At 34.0% G+C, this 15,123-nt stretch overlaps 1 protein-coding gene across 1 annotated transcript in view; it reads right to left on the bottom strand.

The window, feature by feature from the left end:
- Positions 1-2,160: 2,160 nt before the first annotated feature.
- Positions 2,161-15,123, bottom strand: part of LOC124368344 (phytanoyl-CoA dioxygenase, peroxisomal-like) — a 28,661-nt gene continuing 15,698 nt past the window's right edge. Inside the window, exons 6-10 of the mRNA XM_046825620.1 lie at positions 12,280-12,390; positions 6,757-6,909; positions 5,601-5,735; positions 3,375-3,518; positions 2,161-2,471 (exon numbers count right to left, since the gene is read on the bottom strand). Of these exons, the coding sequence (XP_046681576.1) occupies positions 2,412-2,471; positions 3,375-3,518; positions 5,601-5,735; positions 6,757-6,909; positions 12,280-12,390 (603 nt within the window). The 3' untranslated portion in view covers positions 2,161-2,411. The remainder of the gene's footprint in view (positions 2,472-3,374; positions 3,519-5,600; positions 5,736-6,756; positions 6,910-12,279; positions 12,391-15,123) is intronic.

The following is a 15,123-nucleotide window of genomic DNA, read 5'->3' as shown; positions in this document are numbered from 1 at the left end:
GACGTTATTCACATATATCAAAAAACAGGACAGGACCCAAGGTAGATCCTTGTGAGACTCCTTGATATATTCTAATACTAGATACTGCATTCTGGACCTGAAAAAATTGACTTCTGCTGCTCAAGTATGAGTGTAGCTACTGGTGCATTATCCCCCATACACCACAGCCTTCCAGCTTGTATAGCAATATACCATGATTAACAGTATCAAATGCTTTTGAGAGATCAAGAAAGACACTGAGTGTTCTTTGATAATCCTAAAGCCTTCCACAATAAAATCTGTATGTTATGTGATTGCTCCAAAAGTTGACTTTCCTGGTCTGAAACCAAATTGCTGATCAGACAAAATTTTATGTTTGCCGAGAAAATTAAGAAGTCAGTCCAGGAAGTTTTTTAAAACTTTTGTTAAAAACAGGTAAAACTGAAATTGGTTGGTAGTTATCAGCTATCTTTGGATTGCTTTCTCTTAAGTGGAAAAAATATGTTTATCCAATACAGAAAACAATTGAGAAAAGCAATAACATTTTAGCAGAGTCACTTTTGGACAGAGTACTAGACCAGTCAACACTCTTGACACTGAATGAAGTTATATATATTACTGACAGTAAAGAGGCTAATATCCATGTGCCTGGTTACCACAGTCTTATCCTTCACTAGCAAGCTTAATTCCATGAAGAGCCTTATTACGTTTCCCAAAATAATCTGAGGGCCACAAGTACATATATTTGGTTTTTTTCTAAGATACACATATATCAGTAAAAACCTAGTATACAGTATAACAAGTGAAACTAAATGCTTTGAAATACTACACTTATTTAACATAATTGGAAATAAAAGAATACTTATTTTACATTAAATTTTATTTATAGTTAATAAGTACTTGACAGCTACATATAAATGTAATAATATAATATTACGCATTATATTATATTATATATGTCAAGGTTAATAAAAAGTTTCACTGTAGCTTTTTCATATTCTTATATTGTTGGCGTAGAATGTCTGAATCTATCACATTCTTGGAGTATTACGTCGATATTAGGAGGCTGTGGAGTAACAGCGAATATTAACAGTTTCAACATTGTCATTTGTGAGTTTGGATATGTGCTTATTTTATCATAAACTTTAATTTACTAAAGGTAGATTCAAAGATGTAGGTAGGCAAAATTCATCTCCATATATAACTTACTATACAACTCCTAATTTATTTGCTTTATTCTTGTACTGGAATAACTTTGGTTTCCTTAATCCTTTCGAAGAGTATAAATAACGCATAAAAGTATAAATAAAATTAAAAAAACAGAACTTACAACTTTGCAATTTTCATGCAAAAATATAGATTTTTACTTACGTAATGAAAAAAAACACAAAAAACTTACCCTGTGCTAGCTAGATCACAGCTGTTTTTGCCGTTAGTGTACTATATAAAAACCAGAAAATACAAGTGTTATTATTTTTAAGGAAAAGTAAACTTATTCATCTGTCATTTACCGCAATCCGCGTGTAAATAACGTAATATTTAGCGCTAGAAAAAAAAATTCGCAACAACGAAATATCGTTCCATAGCATTTTTTGGCACGATTATAAAAAATGACATATCATTGCATAGCAGCCAAAGTGTTAAATAAACACAATCATGTGTGAATAAATATGAAAGTCAAGTCAATAAAACAATGGCATATAGTAAAACTTTGAGGTTGTTGACAGAAAGATAGCAAACTACTAAGAATTGTATAATAACTATGGGAATAAAAACAATAGTACATTACTAACTTGTAGTAGTCTTTATTTGCATATTATAAACATATAAAACATTTTACAAACAATAGTGTATAATATCACAAAAATATGTTTTTTACAAATCTAAAATATCTACACGTGTACATATTTATGCTGAATCTTCTTCTAAGACGGAAATATAATGATATACTATAAAATATATAACAAATATAATTAGGTAACAATTAGAGTAATTAAGTAACAACTTTATCAACATATATAATGTATGTTAAAAAACATTAATACATTAAACAATCTGTATTGAATATTGTGTATTATATCATAATAAAAGCCTGAGGATCAACGGCTTAAAGGTGACTTCCGAACCACCACCAATGGTCGGGCAGGTAGGCTGCTTGAAAGGACAGGATCGCTCAGCTGTCACCTATCCAAGCAGCAGCCACGCTCAACGTTGCTGCTTGATCTGGTTATCTTGCAATAATCGTTATACCCGCTACACTGCACCATTGGCCAGCGAACCAAATGGCATTTGTAAATTATAGTTTAGAAGTACTTAAATTCACTTCAGATGTAGTTGAAATAAACAAGTTGTGTAGTCATCATAATGTAGTTTTGTAAACAATACAGTTGAGGTGCTGCCGAGCTCTGTCCACCAAATCCATAAACCCACAATTATAGCGCTGTGAAGCCCTCCGAGCCACGCACCACTACGCAGCGCAGTTTCATTATTGTCTGAAACGTAAAATTCAGTAAAAAACTCCAATCCACCAAAAACTTATACTGATAATTTGTATCACTAGTTTAAATAATAGATCATTAATGTAACTGCTTACTATATATTATTCTCCATTATATTATAGATGATTACAAAATTACTTTTGTTAATATACTTCATGTAACTGGTTCATGACTTCCATTTCTAATCAAGTAATATGTTCAAGACTAATGCAAAACTTTGTAAAAAATATTATGAAAATTAGCTATAATTCTAATATTAAAACATACAATTTATTTTATAAATAATTCCTTCATGTTGTAAACTAAAAAATAAATAACATTTTTACTTAAAACAATTTTCAGTGACTGATATCATTTTTCTTCCTTTCTTTTTTTCAAATAGTGGAATGAAAAATTTACAGTTCAATACTTATATTTAGGAATAAACCTGAGAAAACATTGACTTTTTTTACTTTCAACCAATAGACGACATTTACATTTTAAAAACTAGGCAAGAAAACGACTTTGTGATTATTTACTATGTGGCATTTAACAGTAACAAAATTAATAATTATAATAAACCCAGTGAGTAGTAAATTTAAACCAAATTGTTAGTGTGAATTTCATAAATTTGGATGAAAAAATCATTTTAGGTATATATTTTATTTTGAAAAAGTAAATAAATAATCAAGGAATATTCACATGTTACACTACTTAATTTAACCAAAAGTTAACTCCTTGTTTTCTGGTGTTATATATACTGAAATATGCTTCATTAAACCTATTTTTTTTTCGATTCAGAATACCCCAAAATGGACAGTTCAAAGAATAAAAAACTCTTCTGCTCCATTAGAATTATTTTATTGATACTATGAGAATAAGAGCTTAAGTTTACTGGATACAAGATCAAACAATTACCGCAAAATCAAAAGGCACGCCTCTGCTCTTGGAAGCACTGGCTTCGAATTCCCTGGCTACGTCCTTGTATTCTGCGTTGTCCTCCACATTAATAATCTCACATTCAGATGCAGCATAGTGGCAGGAGATGGCTTTACGGAATCTCTGAAACAGATAAGAAAATTACGTTTCAAAACAACCCGCTGATTAAAACTTTTACATCAAATTGCACCAAGCATTTACGAGACGTATTTGGAATGTAAGTACTGTTTCATTGTACCGCCGCTGCAGCACTGTTGTCGGCGTTCCATGTGTGCGTGTAAGTCTTCCTTGCTCACAGGCTCTCAACTAACGCCATTTAGGTTGCTCTACGTTGTGTTTTTTTATTGTTGTGAACATTAAAAATGTTTGAGGCAATTATTGACCCCACCGACTGTGAGATTCGTTCTGTAATTTGATTTTTAAACACAAAAAATGTCAAACCAGCTGAAATTTCTTATCAAAGTAATAAAAACTTTTATGATGAAGACGCAATAAGTGATGGAATGGTGAGAAAGTGGGTTCAATGAAGGTCAAACAAATGTCCACAATGAGGCTCGGAGAGGTCATCCTTCTGATATCAACGGTCATTTGGTAAGGAGAGTTTATGAAAAAATCCGTGAAGACAAAAGATTCACAATGACGATGCTTTCAAATTGAATTTCCACAAATTTCACTAACTGTTTTGTACAAGATTGTTACAAAGTGTCTAGGTTATCACAAGCTGTGTTTCTTATGGGTTCCAAAAATGCTCATCGATGGTCATAAAAGTGACTTGGCAGTGCTTTGACATTTTTCACATAGTACAGTGAAGGGGGAAAAAACTTTTTAAATCAAATTGTGACAGATGATGAAACTTGGGTTACTCATGTCACAACAGAATTCAAACAACAATGTCAGCACATAAATCATGTGCACTGTGTTCTGGGATAGGAAAGGGGTTTAGCTTTCTGAATTTCTTCCCAGAGGTGAAAACATTAATGATTAATGTAGTGATATTGTGAGATTTTAGGAAAACTACGGCATGCAATTCAAAACAAACGGAGAAGAAAGCTAAGTGAAAGAATTGTGTTGCTCCATGACAATGCTCAGCCCCATACTGCTGGTGACACCCAGACATTAGTCAACTGTTTCGTGGGGAGCAGTTCGATCACCTGCCGTTATAGCCTGCATTTGGCACCGTCTATCACTTGTTCCTGCACAAGAAGCACAAGCTTGGTGGCAAGCACTTTGGATCTGACGATGCGTTGAAAAATGCTGTGAAAACGTGGCTATAGCCACTGATGGGAAGTTTCTATGCGAATGGATTGAAAAGCTCCCTATGACAAGAGTTTGAATATTGATGAAAACTATACAGAAAAATAGTTTAAAGTAAACTTTTTATGTAAAAATAAATCAAATTGACTGAGAACATTCTTTTACTAGATTTTTTCAAAACGGTATTTACTTTACGAACACGCCTAGTAAATAGCCACCATCCAGTATCTGAATATACTTTTCAAATGTAAAATATTAAGATTGGATAGACATAGAACTCTCACAAAGTAGCTTTAGACATTAAGTATTAAGCAATAAACCAACATAACGAGAATAAGGAGAATTAAATATACTCGTATTATCTTAACAGACGTCGAGTACAATAATTGACACAAAATTATCCAAGCAACTTTTAGCCCATGTTGCTCAATTTACAAAAAAACTTATTTTGAGTTTAAAAATATTAAATAAAATAATACAATTTTAAATTCTTTTCATGCTTTCATCTTGTTGTTTGGTGGAGGGAGGGGGAATGTCTAAATGTGTTTTAACTAAACCAATAATTTTAAAATAAACATTAACTGATTTTCGGGTGCAAGTAGGGATGGTGGCTGAAAAACGACCAGTTTATTGAGTACGGACTGGACAAGAACCAACACCAGGGACGGTGGGCTGGAATTCCAGCTCTGGAAAGGACGTCTTCAATTCTAGTTAACAAGAGTTCCTCGACATTTGTAATGAACTTTTTGGATATTGCGATGTAATGTTTGGGGGAGTAAAACCATTTGTATTATCCCATTACCCCGCATTTTAAGTTAGCACGTAGCCTAATTTCTTGCAGCAATTGCGTTGAACAGGAATTGAGTGAAATTGTTAAAATGTGCACAACAGAAGTGTCCTACTAAATATAAACACAGTTTTTGAACTTGCCTTAAAGAGAAATCACAATACCTTAGATTTGTTAGGTCCAGAACCGTGGATAAGTAGCGGGTGGAGAAACACAGTATCACCCTTCTCCATGTGTAACGGAACCACTTCTGTATCCTGCATATCCTTTACGCCATAGAATGTTTTGAAAGCTCCTGTCTTGAAAAAAAAAAAAAAAATTGTTAACAAATATCGGTACTTTGGTATTATCCAAACGCCACTACTATTTTCGGCAGTTTTTCTTATCGGAACTTAAAACACTGCATTATTGGAAAGACCACACTTACTTGACTTACTCTGAAAATTACTTGACGATTTGTTCTTGTTTTCTGCCTCTCAAAACAAAACAAAGTAGGGGAGAAGGAGGCCACTCTGTCCCTATCTACCACATGGTCATAAATAATAAGTAGTAGATAAGGACAGAGTGTCCTCCTCGCTGACAAAGCTTCTTTTTAGGAGGTCGAAAACGAGAACCTATCGTCTTAATGACATGTAATTTTCACATATAGGTAAAATAGAGTCCTTCTTTCTAGTAGTGTTGTTTTTTTTAAGCCACTGTAAAAAACAGTGCTTAAAAATAATGGCCTCCAGATAATACCAAAGTACTCAAATTTCGTAATACACAATTTTTAAAATACAACAGAAAGCAAGTACAACACTGTATTAAATATGTATTTTTACATAAAAATTATTGTTGGTGAAGTTCACAAATTATGCTCAAATAATTTAAGTAACATGCCAAGGGGTATGTATGCTCCATACATAAATGACCATGTCCAACTGTAATAAGTCATGTAATTTATTTACACAACAGAACATTCAAGTTTTTTTTGCACATCAACAAGTGCTTATCCCATAAAATCCTAAACTATGCTAAAATTACAAAATAAATACTTAAAATATCTCAATTAATAAAACGTAATAAAAAACAATACAATTTAGACCAACTGGTAACATAAGTATATCTAAATTTGCACGAAACGAGATAGTTACTGGTTATACAGTTATTAAATATGGACATAAAGCAAACCAGTGTTATAACATATTCATACTATATTGCAATTAAACTGTGCTGTTTTTATAAAAAATATGAGACAAAAATTTTGTTTAAAAATTCTTTAACAACTTTCCGTAAGTAGCATACTTGTGAAGTTGATTGTATTTAATGCAGTGTTGGTACCTGGAACTGTTGGGTGGCGTGTCTGTGCAGCTTGCCGTTCTTGTGGGATCCTGGCACCACAACAAGGCAGCCGTTGTCTGAGTCTACAGTCTCCATTGCTGTCCACACGCCCACTATCAAGTCGGCCGGTCGGAACGGGAAATACAACAAGTCCTACCACAGACACATCCTCTTACCTAAGGATTGGTATTCAGCCAACAACCTTATTATAAATGAAAATAAGACTCAAAACATAATTTTTACATACAATAATAATTGAAATTTAGACGATAACTACATTAAACCTGTTAAGCTCTTGGGGATTGTACTTGACAGTAAACTTAGCTGGAGGCCACATGTGGAAGGTATCTGTAAAAAACTTTCTAGAGTAGTCTTTCTCCTATGTAAACTTAAGTACTGTGTTAATTTTGAAGCATTGTTAATGACCTACTTTGGACTGTTTCATATACACCTTTGTCATGGTGCCCGTCTATGGGGCAACTCTGGTGCCTCCAAAAAAGTTTTCTTGTGGCAAAAAAAGGCAATCAGGTTAATGGCGGATCTTTTTAATCAAGAGTCCTGCAGACAGTCTTTTTGTAATTTTAAAATAATGACTCTTGCTTGTATTTATATACAGGGTGTTTGAAAAGTATGGGTACGGCTTAATATTTTAAAAACCATAGGAGATAACATCTATAAACTTTGCACAGTGTCGTATGGCTATGTAAACTATTTTTCCTTGCTATTATCATGACATGCCAACCATGGGGGGACGGCCCGCAGAGGAAAACATGGAAATGTTAAATTGAAGCATGGGTCGAGTGATACCTCATTTGAAAGAGCTCACTTAGTAGAGTTGAATTCCGCAAACCACATCTCAAAAGGTTTATCCAATCAGAAATGGCGGGTTGTTTTAGGTACACATTGTGAAGTACATTATGCGCTGCCATTTCTGACTGGATCGTCGTATTCTGATGCGGTAGGCGGCGTTTCACTCTACTAACCAATGTGTTTTCACTGACTTTTTTAATTAGCAAATTATGTCATAAATTTATAACACAATAAATAAAATTAAAAACATCGGTATTTATTGTGTTTTATTTATTGTGTTATAAATTTATGACATAATTTGCTAATTAAAAAAAGTCAGTGAAAACACATTGGTTAGTAGAGTGAAACGCCGCCTACCGCATCAGAATACGACGATCCAGTCAGAAATGGCAGCGCATAATGTACTTCACAATGTGTACCTAAAACAACCCGCCATTTCTGATTGGATAAACCTTTTGAGATGCGGTTTGCGGAATTCACCTCTACTAAGTGAGCTCTTTCAAATGAGGTATCACTCGACCCATGCTTCAATTTAACATTTCCATGTTTTCCTCTGTGGGCCGTCCTCCCATGGTTTGGCATGTCATGATAATAGCAAGGGAAAATAGTTTACATAGCCATACGACACTGTGCAAAGTTTATAGATGTTATCTCCTATGGTTTTTAAAATATTAAGCCGTACACATACTTTTCAAACACCCTGTATATCAGAATTTAGTGTTTGTTAGAGAAAATATTAACACCTTTATCTCTCATGAGTTAGTACATGATTACAACACTAGATTTCGATATAATCTTGTAGCTCCTCAAGTAAGACTAACTCCGACCTAATAGTTACAATTCCCAACAAACTAGATTATTCAACAAACTACCATTAGCTATAAGAGAACTACCGATTAATAAGTTTAAATTAAGGATGTGAACTTGGCTTAAGACAAAAGCTTTTTATTCTGTTGACGAGTACATGAAGTGCAACATGTTTGATCTGTTACAAAATACATCTGGTCAATGTAACTAAATTAGTAGTAAGTAAATTAGTTTTTATGTGAAGTGTTTTTTCATGACGAAGCCTATTGTAACTGAAAATGTTATTTAATGGCCAATAAAGATCTTGAATCTTAGCCATAGTAACGGACATGCAAGTTAATTAAAGTTAAAACACAAACACAATCAGAAGAACAGCATGTGAAAGAAACTCTGGTTACAAGTAATGTAATTGCTATTTTCAGAAGATGTAACAGAATTATATTTGGGTATTTCTCAAGAAGTAAGGGAGAATGGATCATCTATAAATTGATCTCCAGCTTAACCCATTGGGGAATCTGCCCGAGCGTCACTCGTGCTCTTTCTAGATGTAACGATCATGTATTTGGTTATTTTTCCGCTAGATCGCAGTTTTGTGCCCTCATGCATCCTTATAAACTATTATTCCATTTCAATTTGTTATTTGTGCACACTGGAACCACAACTAATAGCTCGTTTTGTTATTGTTTACATTTTGCCATATGCTCAATTTTCGTCACTTCAATGTTTTGCTTACATTCCATGTATTGTGTTCTCAATGTTTATTGTTTAACTGTTTATAGTTGTTGAATGAGTTTTTAGTTCTTCCAATATCTCATGGAACAAGACAATTTGCGTACTTCAGAAAATAAAAAATTATTGGAACAGATAAACAAAAAAAGTATTGACAGCTGCTTTTGATTTTTTGTTTTTCTTACTAACAATATTTGTAAATATAAACTAAAAAAAATTAAATAAAATATTATTTGGAGAAAGCAACAAACACTATTGTAGAGCAACAAAATAGACAAAAATGTCATAAAAATTTACTAATTTATCTGCATCCAAACTCATTCTATTAATATTTTAGTACACGCATGCGTTTTTGCCAAAATCAATTCGAAAATTCAGTCTTAGATAAGCTAGGTTAATTGCTTCCTCAATGGGTTAACTAAATAAGAGTGTCATTGTTTTGATTGATAGAGTTAATCAATAAAAACGTCACTCTTATGTAGCTCTGATTACGTGCATTGAAAGGAATCAGAATGTTCTTACATCTCCAGACTCAAATATGATAGTGGAACCAATGGTAGAAAATGTGTTCATCATAACTAAGCTAATAATCAGTCTTTTAGTATCATAGGGAACATAAATAATTAATTAATATATACAGGGTGTTCACAAAAGGGAGCCTTACACTCTTGTAGTTGATATTACTCATAACTCCAAACAAAACAAATTTTACGTTAACAAAGGAAGCGCAAAACATGTCACAGTTGAGAGGTACAGTTGTTTATTGCTACTGGCTTGTGCAAGCATATCTTTAAAGTGGTCATGCCCGCTTACGCATTTACGGATTTCATTGAAATAAGTACTGTTGGAATTGTAATAACATTGATTCAATAGTTGATGCCAAGTAAAAAAAAAAAAAAAAAAAAAAAAACTGGGTTATTTTATTTGGCTAAAAATTTTCAAAAGACACTATTTTATTGTTAATATTAAAATTTGGTTTCTTTAGCTTAACTAGTTTCATAGATTGTACAAAATACAAAATGGCGGCTAGCAGCTAACCAGTAAATTTCTAAACCTATGTATGTATGAAATGTTTTATTTGAAATGATGAATAATATCACCTACAGGTTTTTGACACCCTTTTGTGAACACCATGTATGCACAGTACCACCTCTTTTATTAATTTGGAAAAGAGGATAAGAAAGATTAATTGGAGTAGAGCCTCAGGATTAAGACTATCCAAAATCTTTATCTCTCCTTACGTTAAAGGGTAGGCAGCTCTCTTGGATCAGAATAAGGAGTATATAAGACTGATATTAGGGATGTTGACAGGACGTGGCCCCCTAAGGAAACATCTTATGAGGGAGGGCCTTAGACAGACTGACGAATCTAGACTCTGTGGAGAGGAGAAGGAATCAGCAGAGCATATTTGGTTAGATTGTCCTGCAAACTTAGAAACTCGGAAAAGATTCCTGGGAGCATATCTCCTCAGCCCCAAGGACATCAGAGAACAGGAGCCCTCAAAAGTCTCAGACTTTGAGGACACAAAATTAAAGTAAAGGAGGTGCAAAGGTCCCCTTTTAGGACTACGTGCGGGAACAAACTGTCCTTTTCCCTCCGGACAAAAAAAAAGAGAGAAAAGGAAAGTCAGTTTATTATTTTATTTTACATATAAGAAATATGACAGTCTCCTTTAACTTGAGTACACTGCTTGCGGAAAGTATGAACACGTTTCAAGGCCATTATTTTCCCCGAGGAAATATCAAATTGTCACTTAAAATAAATCATCAACCAATCTAGCTAAGCTGTGGCATCATAATGAGGTTTGACATCTTCCGATTCATCAATACCGAATCATTTTCGCTGTCCTCTGTTACCGTTGAAGGACAAGCTGCTGATACAATTTCTACATTGCTCAGCACAACATTGCAAATGTTGATTTGAAGACAATAATTTATACCTTCAAATTTACAATTATCACCTTCTCATCGACCGATTACAACTAATTAATATATTATTGTATTGTACGCATTCTAAGAGCCAAACATGTGTTAACAGAAAAAAACATATTACAGTCAGATTTTTTCACCTGTTTAACCCATTATTTTGATTTTATTTGAGCATACTTTCAGTGAAAATAATTTTTTAGCACATTAGTTATTATAATAATTGTTTATATCTCTCCACAAAATTTATACTTGCACTAACAAATTTTAAATTTTAATAGGGTAAGATATATTTTTAAAATAATCAACAGGTAATACGAAGAGCAGGATTTTTTTCAGCAGGTTTTGCACTAGTACAATGTTTTACCTACAACTCCTATGTCAGACTGCATCTGACATTGTAATGACGTCATTTTTACTTCATTTTCCGTTGGTCTGCGATGTTTCCAATTGATGCTGTGATTGTATGGCATTTCTAGGAACTAATAAAAACAAGTGCAGAACGATCTTTGTATTTGTTGTAGCCAGTTTCCTAACCTATTTTCAGCCGTGTTCACATCAATAACTCAATATGTTGTTACTGAATACCAAGTACGTAATTCATTTCTGAGTTCAACATTGTTGCTGAGTAGAGGATAACATTGATTCTAGTGTTTACGAAACTATACCAAGTGGTGGTGATTACGTTTTTCCCACACTGGTAAATGTGACAGACAATGACAGTGATGGTAGCCTAGGCCTAGGGCCGACAGTAAATAATAGTGGTGATGACGGTGGATTTGACAGTTGGTCTATGTATGAAGGACCTGATTTGTCACATTTTCATTACACATTGTTACATGAGAAATTACCTTTAACACATGTTCCTAACAATGACTGAGGAAAATTGATGTACGATTGAATACCATGTGATCACAACACCAATCAGAAACATCGCAGACTGGCTAAAAATAAAGTGAAAGTGACATCATTACAATGTTGGATGTGGTCCGTCCGACATACGAGTTGAAGGGTTAACCCTCTACCTATTTCTCAAATACCAACTCACTAAAAATCGATTGAATAAAACTTTAATTAATTTTTTTCCTGTACTAATATAGCAATGGAAAAAGTATATATTACACAACTTAAACTGTATAACAAAATGTTCACTTATCAAGTAATAATGAACACTATTTAATAATTTGTGTACGTACGTTACTACGTAAGTACGTACACAAATAATGTAGCCAGTTATATAACAATACAGTACCTGGTGTAGAGGGTGCACAGTGTTCTCCTGAGCGTCTGGCGGTTTGTTTATCAGCATAGAGTGAACAGCTGTGATATTAGGCCCGGTGAAACACTGAACGTAGTCCAACAGCTGGACAAAAAACAACAGAGTCAATTGTTATTTTTAGTGTTAACATTGATGTACACTTTTATAATTGTCCGAAAAAGATATTGTCATTTTATGCGTAGTTTTTCAAAGTCCTGATAAACTGGACGTTGGACATAATATGTGATCACTGAAAGATATCCCTAATTTCAGAACTACCTCTGAATTGTTGAATGTCTAACTTAGAAGACCAAATGGCGATTCCTAACTAAAATATGGTACTATACCTTATCAAAACATAGTAGTTCCTGGTTTTGACCGTATAGTACCAAAGTTTAGTTAATTATACAGGGGCTGTAGACCATAATTTTGATAGTTCCTAAGTTGAAGGTCAAACCTGCTAATGAGTCTATAGAAAACAATACTAATAATAAAAAATACCATGAGGGACACTAAATAATTAATAAAGGACACACTGATATAGAGATAATAAAAGGATGACAAATTTGGTACTACTAGGACTATAAAATTAGTACCACTAGGATAAGCCTTGATATGACATGAGTCAACTTGTGTTCAAAACTGCAAAATTATGGTTAAGAATGACAAGTTGACTAATTCACTTAACCCACACAGCGGAAAAACTTAGCGGTTGACACCTAGCGGCCAGTTATCTGCAAAAGCAGATTGTGCGGCAGCGGCAGAAAGTTTGTGGCATGTACAGTTCACTCACGGAAGTTCTTTATAGCACTAATTGCTATCTAAAACATATTTTTATACATTTCTCAGATAAATACCACTGAACTAGTAATAAATATGAAACCAAAATATATTACTCAAATTTATTTTAAGCTCTGAAACGACAAAACGCACACTCAACCACCATTTACAAACTAAACTAATGTAACAGAAAATCTAAACTCGTTCTATCAGATGTTTATTGCATTACTGTGAAAACAATAAAACAACTAAAACTAACTGAGTACATCCAAGCACATTCTAGCGGAAATTTCAAGAAACAAAAATAATACAGTGGTTATCGCTAAACACAGAACAGAGGACACAGTGTGTGTGTGCCTTTCCAGCCTCCGGTCTGCTGAGTGATAGGACATAAATGCTGATCCTTTCGTCTGCAACAGATCAAAAGATTCCACATTGGTTGTACAATATCCTGTGTTTTGTTTTTTATTGCTGAAGGTAAAAGAAATCCAACAAATATGATAAATTCTAGTTTGATGAAAGTTGTATGAATTATGGCAACTTCTATATATGGATAGAGTAGCTCAAAAACTGATTATGGCTCAATGATGAATACCGTTCTGGGTAGCCATTTGAAGCTTTAGTTCGCTCTCTCTCTTAAAACTTGGTCATTGATCAGCAAGATGAAAAGGTTGGTCCTAATACTAAGCATTGGGGTACACCTTTATTGATGTATGGTACACTTTGACCTTGCTATTTGGATAGTGTGGTTTTTGGTGTATGTTAATTCAACTATTTGTGTTCTTCCTGCCAGATAGCTTGAAAACCAATTTGCAGCTTTCCCTTTTAATCCCATCCTCTTAATTTTGTTTAACTGTAGAGAGTGGTCTAAAGTGTCAAATGCCTTACTGAAGTCTAACAGAAACCCAGTGACAGATGCTCCTTCCTCCATCTGATTGATAATTTACTCAACAAGGCTAGTCAGGGCTATGATGGATGATCTTTTCTTTAGGAAACCATGTTGTTGACTACTGAGAATGTTGTTATTAATAGGATGACTCATTAATCCATCAAGCGTTGCCTTTTAAATTACTTTGAAAATTGTAGATAAAAGGGATATGGGACTGTAGTTTTGTATTGAGGTTGTGAGTCCTTATTTTATTTTGGATGATTTCAGGGCTTTTGGGAAAATACCTTCCTTAAAGGATAGGTTGATGGTGTGTAAGAGCTGAACACCATAATTCATATATTAACCTGTCACAAGTCGTCTGTACAATATACAGCCATTAATTACTATTCAAATATTCTTATGATCTTGGTCGTCACCAATGACATAAAAACATCATGTATCTGTGAGAGATGTGATTCTCTAGCATTCAATGCGTGTTTTTATGCTCCTCGCCTAAAACATGAAACCTTTTAAAAATTAGGTAGGAACTACAACTGCACCCTTCCTCCTACAACCCTGACTTTGCTCTCTTGATTTAGATTGTTTGGTCCTGAAGGAGGTGCTATGTCGAAAGACGTTCTACAACAGTGAAAATGTAAAAAAATGTTATGCCTAGTTGAACATCAAGACAAACATTTTTGCAGCAACATTTATGAAACCCCTTGTTAACTATTGTGAAAAGTGCTTTAATGTTGGGTTGGGATTATAAAGAAAAGTAGGATAAGATTTATATACATAATGTACCTATGGTACGAAAGGTTAATTCAATTTGAATGTTGAGTTTAGCTCCAGTTCTCCTTCCTTTTATTTCAGCATCTGATATCTGATGCTGTCTCAGGCTTGACTCCTGAAATCTGCAGTGATGTTCATCTGAAGAGATCAAAATGTCGGCGACGAAGAAGCTCAAACGAACATCTCTATGCTCCACGGTGCTTAGAGATTGTTCAGAACATCGTAGTTTACTCAACTGTGCACCTGATGAGACAATGAGACTGCCACTTCACCTATGAATAGGTATCTCTGATGTCAAAACGATGTAAAGGCTCGTTTTGAGCTTCTTCCTCAACGACTTTCTTTTATCTCTTCAGACGAATATGATTCCAGATTCCAGGAGCCAGGTCTGAGACAGC

This window comes from Homalodisca vitripennis, chromosome 8 (genome assembly GCF_021130785.1).
Source record: "Homalodisca vitripennis isolate AUS2020 chromosome 8, UT_GWSS_2.1, whole genome shotgun sequence".
Classification (NCBI taxonomy): domain Eukaryota; kingdom Metazoa; phylum Arthropoda; class Insecta; order Hemiptera; family Cicadellidae; genus Homalodisca; species Homalodisca vitripennis.
Note: the sequence above shows the minus strand (reverse complement) of the source record. Positions and strands in the feature narration are given on the sequence as shown.